The 14,290-nt window shown below is 41.5% G+C and overlaps 1 protein-coding gene across 1 annotated transcript in view; it reads right to left on the bottom strand.

Annotated features, from left to right (window-relative positions):
- The window catches only part of SNTG2 (syntrophin gamma 2), a 462,462-nt gene that overhangs the window by 382,696 nt on the left and 65,476 nt on the right, over window positions 1-14,290 (bottom strand). The window contains exon 3 of the mRNA XM_025203382.1: window positions 10,665-10,797. Coding sequence (XP_025059167.1) covers window positions 10,665-10,797 — 133 coding nt within the window. The remainder of the gene's footprint in view (window positions 1-10,664; window positions 10,798-14,290) is intronic.

Genomic DNA, 14,290 nt, shown 5'->3' with positions numbered 1-14,290 from the left:
CAACATAGGTTCATTAGAGGCAGGTCCTGTCAGACCAACCTGGTGGCTTTCTATGACCAGGTCACAAAATCCTTAGACGCAGGGGTAGCAGTGGACGAAGTCTTTCTGGACTTCAGGAAGGCCTTCAACACTGTCTCCCACCCCATTCTCATTAAAAACCTAGGGGACTGTGGCGTCGACACCTACACAGTCAAATGGGTCACTAACTGGCTGGAGGGCCGCACCCAGAGAGTGGTTGTGGATGGGTCATTTTCGACCTGGAGGGATGTGGGCAGTGGGGTCTCCCAGGGCTCGGTGCTCGGGCCCGCACTATTCAACATCTTCATCAGTGACTTGGACAATGAGGTAAAAAGCACCCTATTCAAATTTGCTGATGACACTAAGATGTGGGGGGATGTGGGCAAGCTAGAAGGGAGGAATAGGCTGCAATTGGACCTAGACAGGTTACAGGGGTGGGCAGATGAGAACAGGATGGGTTTCAACACTGACAAGTGCAAGGTGCTACACCTGGGGAGGAAGAACCAGCAGCATACCTACAGACTGGGGAACTCCATTCTAGCCAGTGCAGACGCAGAAAAGGATCTTGGAATCATTATTGATACCAAAATGAACATGGGCCGACAGTGTGGGGATGTGGTCAGGAAGGTCAACCACACCTTGTCATGCATCCACAGATGCATCTCAAGCAGGTCCAAGGAGGTGATCCTCCCCCTCTATGTGGCACTGGTCAGGCCGCAGTTGGAGTCCTGTGTCCAGTTCTGGGTGCCACACTTCAGGAGGGATGTGGACAGCATTGAGAGGGTCCAGAGGAGGGCCACCCGCATGATCAGGGGGCAGCAGGGCAGGCCCTATGAGGAGAGGCTAAGGAACCTGAACCTGTTCAGCCTCCACAAGAGAAGGCTGAGAGGGGATCTAGTGGCCTGTTACAAACTAGTCAGGGGGGACCAGCAGGTATTGGGGGAGTCCCTCTTCCCCCGAGCACTAGCAGGAGTGTCTGCTATTTCCCACTTTTTTCAGTGATTTTCATCATAATCAGTCAACACTGTCAAGTGTCTTTGTGATCCCATTTTTTTATCATTGTGACCCCAAAGATCCTAGAAAAGATTATTAAAGAGACCATTCTCAACAGACTGGCCGATGGCAAAATCCTGAGGGATAGCCTCATTTGCCTCCAAATCATTGACAGGCATTTCTATTTGCATTCCCTACTCTGCCGTATAGGCCATGGCAGAATCCACTATGTCTATCCTCTTGATGTCCATTGGTGCTTTTCCTCTTGGGGGAAAATCTAACATTGGCATGACAACTACACTGTCATGACTTGTGAATTAAATGAACATGATCTGCCCTAAGTGTTAGCCATTCGTTATAAAATGATTTCTGATTGTTGCACCTAACTAAAAAAAAATGCTAAAACTGTTTCAAGAGAAAGGATATATTCATCCTGCCTTAGTATAGATATTGATGTCCAGTTCAGGAAAATTATATATATATATATATATATATATGTGTATGTGTGTGTGTGTGTGTGTGTGTGTGTGTAGAGTTATGTAGCTATGTAGAGACAGATAAATGTATATATATTCATTTATATGTATTTATACACATATATAAAATTTATCTCTATCTCTATACATACACACATATATGTACAGTTTCATATATATGTCTCAACACAAGATTAGCTTGTATATTCCCATTTTCTATTCACTGGCTTACACATACCCATACATAGGGCACAAATGCATATAACTCAAGAATAGTAGATACGTCATGCAATGAGCAAATATAGCAACTGTTCTATTTCAGAAAATTAATATATTTAATGAACTAAGTAAACTGGTCATGTTGTGGAAGCAATATGACTAGTCTCCCGAAGAAAGACTTCATGCTTGCTTTCTTGTCAAATGATTGCAGAAATGAACTGATGAAACCTTTGGAAAGTGTGCCAACTAACATTATTTAAAATAAAAGAGAGACTCAACATTTATAGAAACATTCAAGAGGTCATAAGGGAGATCACTACATACCCATTTACATATTCACTAATTCAATTTATCTGTTTGCGCATAAATTTGATACCTGCTTTATGCATGCACATGTAGATGCATGCTAAATCACCTTAATGTGCATTAGGCAAATATGTATTAAGTTTAGGTGTGCGTAAAAGCACGTGTAGACCCACCCAGAGTGATTTTTCTGTAAAGGGACAATATCAAGTGCCTTAAAGTCGTCTCTCTTCCATTTCATGAGCTTCTTATAGGAACTTTAATATAACTATTTCCCTTCTCATTTTTTAATTTTTCTTTCTTTCCTCACCTATGAGATTCCAGTTTACCTTCCTTTGTTTTTAATTTCTAGTGCTGAGTTTCTAATATCATTGAAATAAAAATCTGAAATTTTGCTTATTGTTGACTGTCTATTTGACACCAGTGGAAGATGACTGTGGGAACTGTCTAATTTTTTGAGAAAACAGAAATAAGATTTTTTTTAAATGCAATATATTTAGAGTTTGGAGGCTGTTCCCCACTAGAGGGTAGCAATTTTAATGTAAGTCAAACTTCAACTAGCTTGACAAGCGTCTCTTTCAATAAGTGATGTTTAAAACATATATTACTTGTCAAAAAGTTCTGAAAATGCAGCTAAGTTGAAGCTGTGCTGCAAATGGAGTACTTCAAAATTTATCTTGTAGTTAAAATGCAGTAAAATGGAAGAGATGCAAATTCAGAAGGCAAATATAAATGTGAACTGAAGGACACAGATGGGCACTGTCTTGAGACTTGCCTATTTATTAGAGTATTTGCAGATGGAGACAGAAAAGCATGCTTGTGCCAGACAAAATAAGCACTGTTGTGATCTGTTAGAGAAGTAATATTTTCCTTTAAACTGAAATAAACTTAGAATTATTGGAAAAGGTAGAAGAGAGAAAGAAATAAGAATGTTCAATAGTTATGCCATCTTGAGAGAGACTGAATCAACACTAAATTATATATGACCCCCCACCATTCTTTATGAAAAAAATTGCAGCAATTTATTGATTCAATATTATGTCACAGACCCACAGAAGTCTAGGACTGGAAGGGACCTTGCGAGATCACTGGATCGAGCCCCCCTGCTAGCATTTTAATTAGAGCCATTCAAATGAATTAAAATACCCCCTCCCCATCCTGGAGCACGTGTATAGGCACTCTTAGTGTGTTTATACATATGCTCTGAAAGTGGAGGCTCCAAGAGCCACTTTAATTAAAGCACCTAGCACATCTTATGTATCTGTAAACCTGAACTTAAAAAAAGGGTGGCAGGGTCACTTTAACTAAAGCTTGTTCGACAAGCCTTAGTTAAAGTGCCCCCGCTGCCATTTTGACATGCAGGAAAGCTGATACACAAGACATGAGTCTGCTGGAGTGTGGCAATTACCACGCTCCAGCAGACTCAATTAATCAAGCCTGCTCTGACACAGTGTAATTACAGCAGTTTGGAGCAGCTTCATTGCTTGTGTATAGGCACCCTAAAAGCCCAGTTTATGCTAGGTGATTAGATCTTACTATACATTTTATAAATAAACTAATTTGCAGCATTTACTATAGTAGAATCTAAATCAATCTCAGACTTCTAGCAGCTTGTCACACTAAAAAAAGGTAACCCTGAATTTAAAAAAAAGTTATCTGCAAAACATAGCACAGGAAGATGAAGCACATAGAAGAAGAAACAAAAGAAAATTGAACACTGACAACATACCAGAATCATAACTAAACTCTTTACTGATCTTTCCTTCTTCTTTGTTAACTTTCCTTTCTCCAAAGAGAAATGCTTATTTTAATTTTAGTTATTTGGTGTGCCTGGAAATAGGTAAATCCCTAATTTCATGTATTCTAATAATATTAGACATTATAGTGAGTTATGTAAGTTAGCATTATAGTGACGTATGTAATTATGTCCATGCTTTTTATACTGTAAAGAATCTAAAGCAGGGACTGTATCCATCTTTTTATCCCAGAACAAAGGGATACAAAGGAAATCCCAGGTTAGGGCCTCTGGACAAAACAGGAACATGATTCAGGCTAATGTATACGTGGCAGTTGTCAGGTGACATCTGGAGCAGTGTATGGAAGTTACTACCTGTTGACTCACAATGGGGAGGTCTCACCATATATGATATATAGGCTAGAGATGCTGTTGTCAGGACTATTCTGTGAATGAAGAGATTACCTATATAATATATTAAAGTCGAATGAGACTTCTAAAACTGGAATTGTTTGTTGTGTATCATACAACATTTTATGTAAAAAGAAGCTTGCATATTGTGCTACTGTACTGATATTAACTATACTCAATTTCATTAAATACAAGCAAAGTAACAAATAATTCAAATATAAAAAGACAACAATAACATAATGAAGAACTGTAATAAAAGCTGTAATAAGGAAAGCAGAATAATTCACGTACTTCATATAATTCTGTGTTATCTGCACAATAACTGACTAAACAGCTTAGATTTTTAAAATTGCAAAGGGTCTAAGGAGCCTACTAAATATTTGATACAAGTGTATAAAGTAAAAATTGCAGAGCTGCAGTGCAAAAAAAGGTGGAGAGACTGCTCAAGGTGTAAGAAGAAAAGTAAAGAAATTGACAAACTGAATATCAACAAGTTCTTTATATGATTTGCCATAATTGACATACCAATAATCTGGATCCAAAAGCGACTAATATTTGATTTGCCTTCTAAATGTAGTCTACCCAAATATTTAGAAACAGTTTCATGTTTTCAGAACATGCTACCAGACAAACATTAACCAATTAAATTAACAGACACTGATAATACAAATAACCAACAGGGCAATGTTGCCTGTAAAGGAACTTATTTGTTGATCACCCAGTAAACATCCTCCTAAAGCACACTATTATCACCATTGTTATTTTCCACAGGTACCATTGCCAGGCTGGGCTCTTTTTATGCATAGTCCTGTCCCAGAAAACTCACAACCTATCACCATTATTTTGCTGACCATCCTCCCCGCCATAGACTTTTCTGCTTAAATTGAAGGTACATAGGTCTGAGCTTTCCTGAGATAGCCATAATGGCTAGGTACAGACATTCAAAAAAGCTGAGGTAGAATCAGTCGAAGTTGTGTGGTTTTCAGTTTCTGTAAGAGACACAGTTAGATAAGTAGCCAACAGAACACACATTTGCCCTTTGGTGGGGGGGAGGGAGCAGGGCAGGGCAGGGGAGGTGTACACAAGCTGCCTTTCTTAGACCATATTCTGCCATGTTAAAACCAATCTGTGCGTGCCACATTTCTGTTCTGTTACAGGTTTAGACTGGCTTCCAATCACTTATACCAGTAAAAGAATATTGTCTGTACCTGGCCTAATAGAGTCAAAGAACTTCTGTGTCAACACACTTAAGACCAACTCCTAAATTATTTTCCCTCTGCAACCACATCTCTTGGAGTAAAGACAAAGGCATGGGGAAGGCACAGTATTCACTCACATAGCAAAACCAGAAACTACTGAATAAGAAAGAATGTGCAGGAATATTTCAGTCTTCCCAGACAAGATAATCAAGAACAAAGTGAAAGAGTAAGAGAAAAGGAAAGGAAAAAGGAAACATCTGAGAAACATTACTTTAGAACTGAAGCTCAAATAATTATATCCCTATTATTCTATTGAATAATTTTGATTCATTTAATAATTCTATTAAAGCATTTTGGTTACTATGGGCGCATCCACACATGCAAGTACATGCACTTGCAGCAGCTCAAATAGCAGCAGCACAAATGTGTGCCGGAGATTTGTGCCTCAGAACACATTCCTGAACATGCACTTTGGTGTGGGCCAAATTGTACCACATGGGGCAAACTAACCCTGCCCAGCTTCTCGCGGATCTTCACCTGTGCTGGCCCAGCAGTAGAAAAAGCTAGGGACACTAATCTCTTGTGCCAGCTGGACTGCTGAAGCAGCCCTAACCTAGAGTGGCTCCTGCACCCTCTACCCACTGCAGCAATCTGGTAGTGGGGGCTGCTGCCTGGGTGTGACCTGCTGCGCACCTGCAATAGCATTCATCCCCTTGGACCTGTGGCCCCATGGTTGCATGCCCAGAACCAGATGGGGACCGCACAGCCATCTGGGTTCTGGTATGGGCAGTGCAACAGAGCCCTCTGCACTTCTAGCCCAACTGCTAGTCAGCCATGTCTGCACAGTTGGCCTTCATGAGGAATTGCTGTCATGTCTTTTGGTGGCCCCACTCTTGCCACCTGGGCAACAAGATGTGCTTCTTGCAGTGGCCCACTTTAAACTGTCAAAGCATGTCCTCTTGACCTCAAATGGCCAGGTCAGCCACTTCATCTGCCCTCCAGCTGGGTCTCCAGTGCTGGCCCCGGGCAAGCTTCTCTGCCTGGGTCTTGCCACTTGCCTCACCAGCAGAGATCCTGGTGTTCCCTGTTTAAAAATTGCAAATTTTCTGATAAAAAAACAAAAGCAAATTCTCTTATTAAAATACCCAAAATCTGTGTTCTTCACAATTAAAATGAAACACCACTATATTTAGAGAGCTCAGTTGGGCAATGTTTTATGGATATATTTACAATTTTTAAGCAAATTGGAAGCCTACCAGTGCCTCTATCATCATAATAAAACAAATTCTAAATATCTATAAATTCTGGCATTTGCTTTTGGTTTTTTTTATCATAGAAAAATCAGAGCTGCCCCTGCCCCTTTTGCTCAACAGGATGGGGTGGGGGAGAGGGGGCTGAGCAGCACTGATATCCTGGTGCTCTGCCCCTGCCCTTGCCCCTCACTCCCAAACCACAATCCTTCTGCCCCCATCCCCAACCCAGTAACTCACTCACTGCTAACTGGCATCCCCCCACTAGCTCCTTCCTGGCAGCAGCTCCATCCTAGCAACAAGACATGAGTCCAGCTGCAGCTGTTCCACCCGCTACTTTGTGGCTGAGCAATGCTAGCCCTTGTTGTTTTGCTCCCTGTACCTGTGCCCAGACCCCAGCGATCCCCATGCATTTTCTGGGAAGCCCATGACTGGGGCTTAGGGACTGGGCTGGGCAAGCCCCTTCCCTTCCAAGCCATCCTCCCCCTGCACAGGCTTCTTTAGAGGGGCAGGGGGACTCTAAGCCTGGCTCTGGTGGCCTCTTTTACCCAGAGCACTCCCCAACCCCCATCTCTCTCTCTTACACACACGCCTGTTGCCACCCCGCCCCCATCTCCCCAGTCCATCACACACGCAAGTGGTTCTTGGGAGCAGGAGCCCCTGCAGGCTGGGGCTGCACGTCCCACTTGTGTGGACACAGGGCAGGGCTGCAGCATGACAGTTGCCCCTGCAGCCACGGCTTCTGCCAGCAGGTTCCGCCCCATCCCGTTTGGTGGCTGGCCATGCAAGTTGTGAGATCTGTAGGGGGGATGTGGGGCTTGGGGTAGAAGGGGACTGAGGGGTAAGTCTGAAGTTTGTGAGTGGAGTTTGGGGTGGCTTGTGGGTGGGTGTAGAGTTTGTGCCAGTGAGGTTTGTGGGGGGATTTGGGGGTTTGTGGGTGTGGGGTTTGTGGCTAGGTATGTGTGTGGGGGGCTTATGGGGGTAGTTTGAGGGTGTGGGTATAGAGGGGAAGGTGAAGGTGGGGGCAACTGCCTGGGAGTGATGAGTCCCCCACCCACCCCCTTGCATGGCACACAACACCCCCACAGCACTGGCCATTGGGGTACTCATAGCCCATTACTAGCAGAGCCCCCCCCAGTGGTGCAGCACGGTATGGCCCCAGCCGTCTGGGACCTGGCACTGCCTGTGCCACCTGCAGCCGGCCCAGACTGGCCCATTAGCGTGAGCCCTCAGGCAAAACCAAGCCACTCTTGTTACCTGCATGGAGCTAGCCCAGCCCAACAGCATGCGGGACACATGGAGGCAGTGCAATGAGGGTGCACAGTGCCAGTGGGCTGGCCTGGGCCAGCTCCATGTGGCACAGGCAGCGCTAGGTCCCAGGCAGTGGGGCTGTACTGCACCACCAGGGGCCCTTCCAGTAGTAGGCCAGGAGTGTCCCAATGGCCACTGCTGCTGCTACATGAGGGTGGGGAGGGGAGGGGAGGAAAACCACCCCTCTTGAGTAGCCCCTCAGCCACAGAGTCCCCCCCACACCCAAGTCCCTACTTACTGGGGACAGAGCCTGGGTCTAATCCACTGCCGCAGCCTTGCTCTGTTCCTATTTGCTTCAGCACACTGCCTCTGGCATGTGTTGACCCAGCCTCTGGCTTCTCTGGAGGACCCACCCTCTGAAGGACCCAGCCCCTGTGCCATTTTTTTCTGGCATGTTATTTTTTGATACCTGGATTTTCTGGTATCAAAATTAGAGTCCGTGCTCTAAATATACAGTGCAGGGAATGTTTTTTTCAATCTCAGTGTGCCTCTTGCAGTGTCTCAAACTCCTCTGAGATGCCACAACAGGCATGCACTTGCTCATCTGGACGTATCCTATGAGATTATAAACTGTCTTTGGTGTAGCAATTTATACTTTGCCAAAAGAAGGTACGAGGTTTTTCTGTTTGCTTTGATTTTAAAATCAGCATATGCATTATTTTAGGCCTTGTTTAAAAATACTATTTTTGTAACAGGTAACATCAAAAAGATGCTAAGTGCTTACAAACACGTTGGTTGATATAGCCCCTACTCAAAGAGGTTATATCCACATCCAAATTCAGTTCTACATCTTTTGTGCACATGATAATATGCAAATCTACCCAGGAATACAGCTCTCCTATTTTCTCAAAGGGAAGCCTAGTGAGACCCCAGAGACTACATCAAATTCACCATGCATAAATGCAGTGCTCTCCTATTATGACAATAAGCAGGTTTTTCTGATTTTAGCCCACCTTGGGAAAAACAAAGCCTTCTTCTACTCTTCAGTGGGAAACACTTTTGGGATACATCATGTAAGGATTTGTCTCAGTCTGAGGAAAACATCTTAATAACAAAGGAGAGGACTCACTCACCTTTGACTATTCATTGCAAAATCTCAAAATAAAATTGGGAGCCCAGAATGGAAAGCAGGGCCAATTCATGTAAGAGGCTGATTAGTTCACTGTACAACATTTGTAAAATATTTAAACCATAAAAGGTGGTAACTGGTTGATACCAACAACAAATATTTGAGTCTTGCAGGGCCTTATATCATTATATCATCTTTCACACCAACAACATGAAAGAATCAATATGGCAACATATTAGCAAAGACAGTGTCTATATTCATGACTGAGGTAGGATTCCTACAGCTTTGTCTCACCATTATGGCTAGAGGTTTTATTCCATATTTAAAGATGAGGCATCTGAGTGTTGCTGACAAGGCCAGTTCCTACCAGGTGCATAATAGGAAGAACACCTCATAACCATAGAAAATTAGTGTTGGAAGGGACCTCAGGAGGTCATCTAGTCCAGCTCCCTGCTCAAAGAAGGACCACCCACAACTAGATAATTGCCACCAAAGCTTTTTTCTAGCTGAGTCTTGAAAACCTTCAGGGATGGAGAGTCAACAACTCCTCTTGGTAGCCTATTACAGTGCCTTACTACCCTCCTCATGAAAAAGTTTTTCCTAATATGTAAACTAAATTTCCCTTGCTGCAACTTGAGACTGTTGCTCCTTGTCCTGTCATCTGCCACCACTGAGAACAGTCTAGCTCCATCCTCCATAACGTGTAGTACACAAAGAAGCTGCAAAGAAGCCTCAGCTGTGATATCATGATTAAATGCACATCTATGCCCCTTCTACAGAGTCATTGTAAATCCCAATACAGCAAGAGTGCACCATCACTAGCTTCTTTTCCAACTAAAGGTTTTTTTCAAATGCCGATAGCATTACTTAAACAATGGATTCCTTTTAAACTTGGGCTTTTGGGGAGAGGACATTTTGATTGTTTAAAACTTCCCCTCTACACAGTGGTTAAGTCTACCATGATTTTGTTTAGCAATTATTTTATGCCCAAATGATATAAACATAAAAATGAAATTAAAACCCTCTTATAAAAACTAACACCACTATAAAATAATATTAAATCCTTTTAAGGTTATTTTCTGGTTCCAGCAGAGTTCTAAATTTCTAACTAGTGTTGTTTCTCTCAGGGATTTTAATGAACACCCCCCTCCCCCCACCCCCCAAAAAAAAAAAAATCACAGGAGGACAGGAAGATGCAGCAGTCACTAGGAAGTTGGGAAGATATTTACAGTATACAGAATAACATCTTTGACTGAAATTCAGATTGGATTATAGTGTGTATTTTCACACACAAGTATGTTAATACAAACAATCCAATTCCTGAAAACAAAGCATGCCTGCCCCAATCCTACGACTCTGATTTGAAATCAGATAATGTTATTAACATAAAAAACTAAACAAATCTTAACTCAGAACTATACACTATCCTGCTAGGTAATCAGCTGGGGACTGGGTGCTACTGTTTTTTTGAAATACTATCAAGTTTTTTTCAAGATCATTTTTAAGACTAAAGAGAACAGAAATCAATTTTGTTATGCTTGCATAACAGATATGATTTGGGGTTTTTTTTGACAAATTGTGTATGGATAAATTCCATGGACTGGAACACTGCTCTCATTTGGATTTTGCACCAAATATTTTCCCACTTGTGTAACTCTTAAATTATGTTTACACACTGACAGCATTTGCTTGTGCTCCCAGAAAGGGCAACTTCTGTTCCAAGCCTGCTAAGAGCAACCACTTCAGGGGATGTCCTTTGCAGCTAATATCTAGCACCACAGAAATAAGAGGTCTTGAAGGCAGCTGGAGTGATCTCCTCAAAATGGCTTCCCACCCCACATCCAATTAGTTCAGTTTTTCAAGCAGAAGTAAAAATAGGTGGGTGGGGCATGGTCCAGAGAGTCCATCTCCAAGAGACCTGTGGATGCAAAGAATAAATTGCTATACCAGAGGCAGTTTATAATCTCATAACAACCAAAAAAAGAGATAATGCTGTAATAGTATTATTCAGTAACATAGAATAATAGGAATATTATTTTGGAATTGAAGCTCAAATAATTATCTATACTCAGAAGCTTCCTACTGAGTCTTTCCTTTCCATACTCTCCAGTGCAAAAATACTCTCAGGTCCTTAATATCAAAGTATGCCAAAGGATATCAAAGAACATGTAATTATATGAGAGCTGTTAGAAAAAAAAAAATCCATGGGGTATTTTGGTTACAAATAACAAAAATTTGATTCTGCCATACTGTGTTGATACCATTACAAAAGAGAAAAAAATTAAATGAACAAAGAGTTGGCAAAGATTTTTTTTTAATTCTACGTATCTGAGTATCTCCAATCCCTAAACCAATCAAATCAGAACTTTTTCAGTGAAAGAGAGGCTGCTTGCTCTGTGGAATGCTATTTTAAAACATAATCCCATTACAAAAGGTATTTGAAAAATGTGTTTCTTCTTTTAAAAAGTTTAAGTTTAAAAACCTTTATGAACTTGGAAAATAAAACCTGAGTCACTGCAGAGTGCCACTAACTCCAGTGTAAGTCAGTCAGACATTACAGGCGGAACCTGTCAAAACAACTCTTTCTTCTTTTCTAAATGGAAAATTTCTGACAGATTTTTTTAAAAGCTCAGTTTCACAGCAAGTCCCTGCAGTATGTATAAGTGCTAAATGCTGTTTTAATGTTTCCAGCCTCTACTGAGGTCTCTTAGCCATCCTATATGTTTATCTGTGTTTAAAAATGCCTCTCAGCCTCTTACAAATGAGATGTTCTTCTTAATTAAGAAACTTGAAATTAAATCTTCTTTAAGTATTCTTATAAAAGAGGCCAGGATTTTATTTATAATTGTTCTATGTGCATGAGTGTTTACTAGCTTCCTGCTAAAATGGAGCATCAAAGTGTAGAAAGAAATCCTTTTGTATTTCATCAGTTTCAGCAAAAATTACAAGCATGAGAAGGTTTGAGAGAGCTTCAAAGGACCTATACTTACCAAACCAGATTGTCAAAAGGTTTTTCTGGAGAATCTAAGTACCTAAATACTTTTAATGATCTGGACAAAGAACTCATTAACACACAAAATTTATCCAGAATAAAGTAAAACATCAATTTGAAATATCTATTTCAAATTAACTATTACCTATATTAGCACCTATTGTATATTGATAAAGATTGCAGACACTCTTAACTCAGGATTAAGAGTGCCTTTCTCCCATTCATCTAAATCCAGTTTAAAAGGGCGTGTCTTCACATCGCATTACGGCAACATAGCAACGTGCTATGTTGTTGTAAGGTGTGCTATAGTGATGTAGCAATCACGTGGGTCTATACATGAGTGCTAGCTACACTGCCATAGCAACGTGCTCCCTGCTTATAGCGTGACGCTATGGTGACGTAGCAGGGAACTTTAGGCATGCACTAGCCATACAGTGCAGTATGGGTGGTTACTGCACTGTGTTTTAGTACTTCCAAAAGGCTACTAAAGTACAGCGCAGTAACAATATTGCTGTATGGCAACATGTAGACATGGCCAACATGGAGTAAAGCACGCTTACTCATTACTACAAGGCCCCTGGCAGACATTACACTTAAGATGTGTTTAACCAGTTATCACTTATGTAGTAACCCAGCCACACGTTCATGCAATTAAAAGGCTTGCTCAAACATGGAATAAGCCAGAAAGTTATTACACAAAGCATGTGTAATAACTTTACATTGTGGCTGGTTAAGGAATGATGGGAAATTGCACATATAGCCAGGCTGATCAGGGCTTCTAGCTTCAGGAGTGTATGGGACCCCTTGACTCCCATAGACTCTTGAGGATGGGAGCTCCGATCAGCCGATTGCCTCTCCAGCCTTAGAGCTCCATGAGAGTCAAGGGCTCTGATGTGCCCCTGAGACTGGGAGATGTGATCAGCTGCTGCTTCCAGCCACAGGGTCACACCAGAGCCTTTGAATTCCATGCACCCCAAAGGGTGGGAGCACAGACTACCAAATGTATTCATTCAGCCTCTGGGGTGCAGCAAAGCCCTTGAAGCCAGCTGCAACCCAGAGGCTGGAAGCACAAATCAGCTGATCAGAGCTCCAGCCTCAGGAGCTGATTGCACCTTTTGACTGCAATATGGTTCTGAGGCTGGGAGCATGGAACATCTGACAAGTGCAGTCATGATCCTGCTGCTCCTGACTTGGCAATGTGGCGCAATGGCGATCTGAGTGATCTCAGATCCTACAGTCATGCCTCCTGCCATGCACATGTGGCAAGGCAGGAAGAGTGATTGTTGGTATCATACATCAGACACCATGGTGCCTTTAGGTGTTCTAGGAGCCCAAGTATCCACACACTTATAAATATGAAATAGTTGTACATATAAAAAAGTATTAATATGAAATAATTCATTTTATTAGTTAAGTATCTCCTAGTGGTTTTATTACTTGCTATGAAAGTCTGCCTTTCAAAATCTGCCAAACATTTCACTTGACAGAAAAGCTAGATTAAATCTTACTTACACCCATTGAGCAGACCCGTCAATCAGCTGCTTAGGCTGTAGGACTGGGAGCTCTAATAAGGCAACACTAAAACTTCTGAGGTGTCATTCGCTTTAGAGAAATTAAGAGCACTGGAAACATATCTTTCTACCTGACGAAACTTCCTTTGTGTTACCCAAAGACAACTTCCTGTGCAATGGAATAAAAATAAATATATTTTATTTTATTTTTTTAAATCTTAACTTAGAACAAAACAGTTTGCTTCAAAGTACCTAAGAAAGAGAAAGAGTCGTCTTGTGAACTGTTCCAAAATTATGGTTTAGCAGTGATCTGTTATTAGGACTTTCTACAATGGTTGCCTCCCTGTAATGCTATTTTTGTAGAAATTAGCTTTTAGAAGATGTACTTTCTGACAAACAGTAAGAGGAAACAAGCACCACAGTAATTACAGATAAATTAAATAGTGACCAAATGTTGCCTTCCATGGAAGGAATTCAGCAAGGCAAAAAAACCAAAATAGTGTAAAAAGACATACCTATACTTAAAAGTTGAAGCCAGAATGAAAGCAACTTGAGAATGAGAGACATCCTAGAGACCATAAAGTAAGGAGGAAGAAAACTGAAGAGAATAAACATGGAGTAAGTGATGAAATACTAAAGGACCATGAAAACAGAGGAAACATGTAAAGAAAAAAGAATGAGAAAGCAGCAAAAAGATGGCAAGAGAGCACGCCTTTATGCATACAAGTGGATTAAATCAACATCCTTAGCAGCAAGAATTTTTCAGTTGAGTTATTCTAAGAGAAAAAAAATAGTGTTTGAAA

The sequence above is a fragment of the Alligator sinensis genome, unplaced genomic scaffold, assembly GCF_000455745.1.
Source record: "Alligator sinensis unplaced genomic scaffold, ASM45574v1 scaffold832_1, whole genome shotgun sequence".
In the NCBI taxonomy this organism is placed as follows: Eukaryota; Metazoa; Chordata; order Crocodylia; family Alligatoridae; genus Alligator; species Alligator sinensis.
Note: the sequence above shows the minus strand (reverse complement) of the source record. Positions and strands in the feature narration are given on the sequence as shown.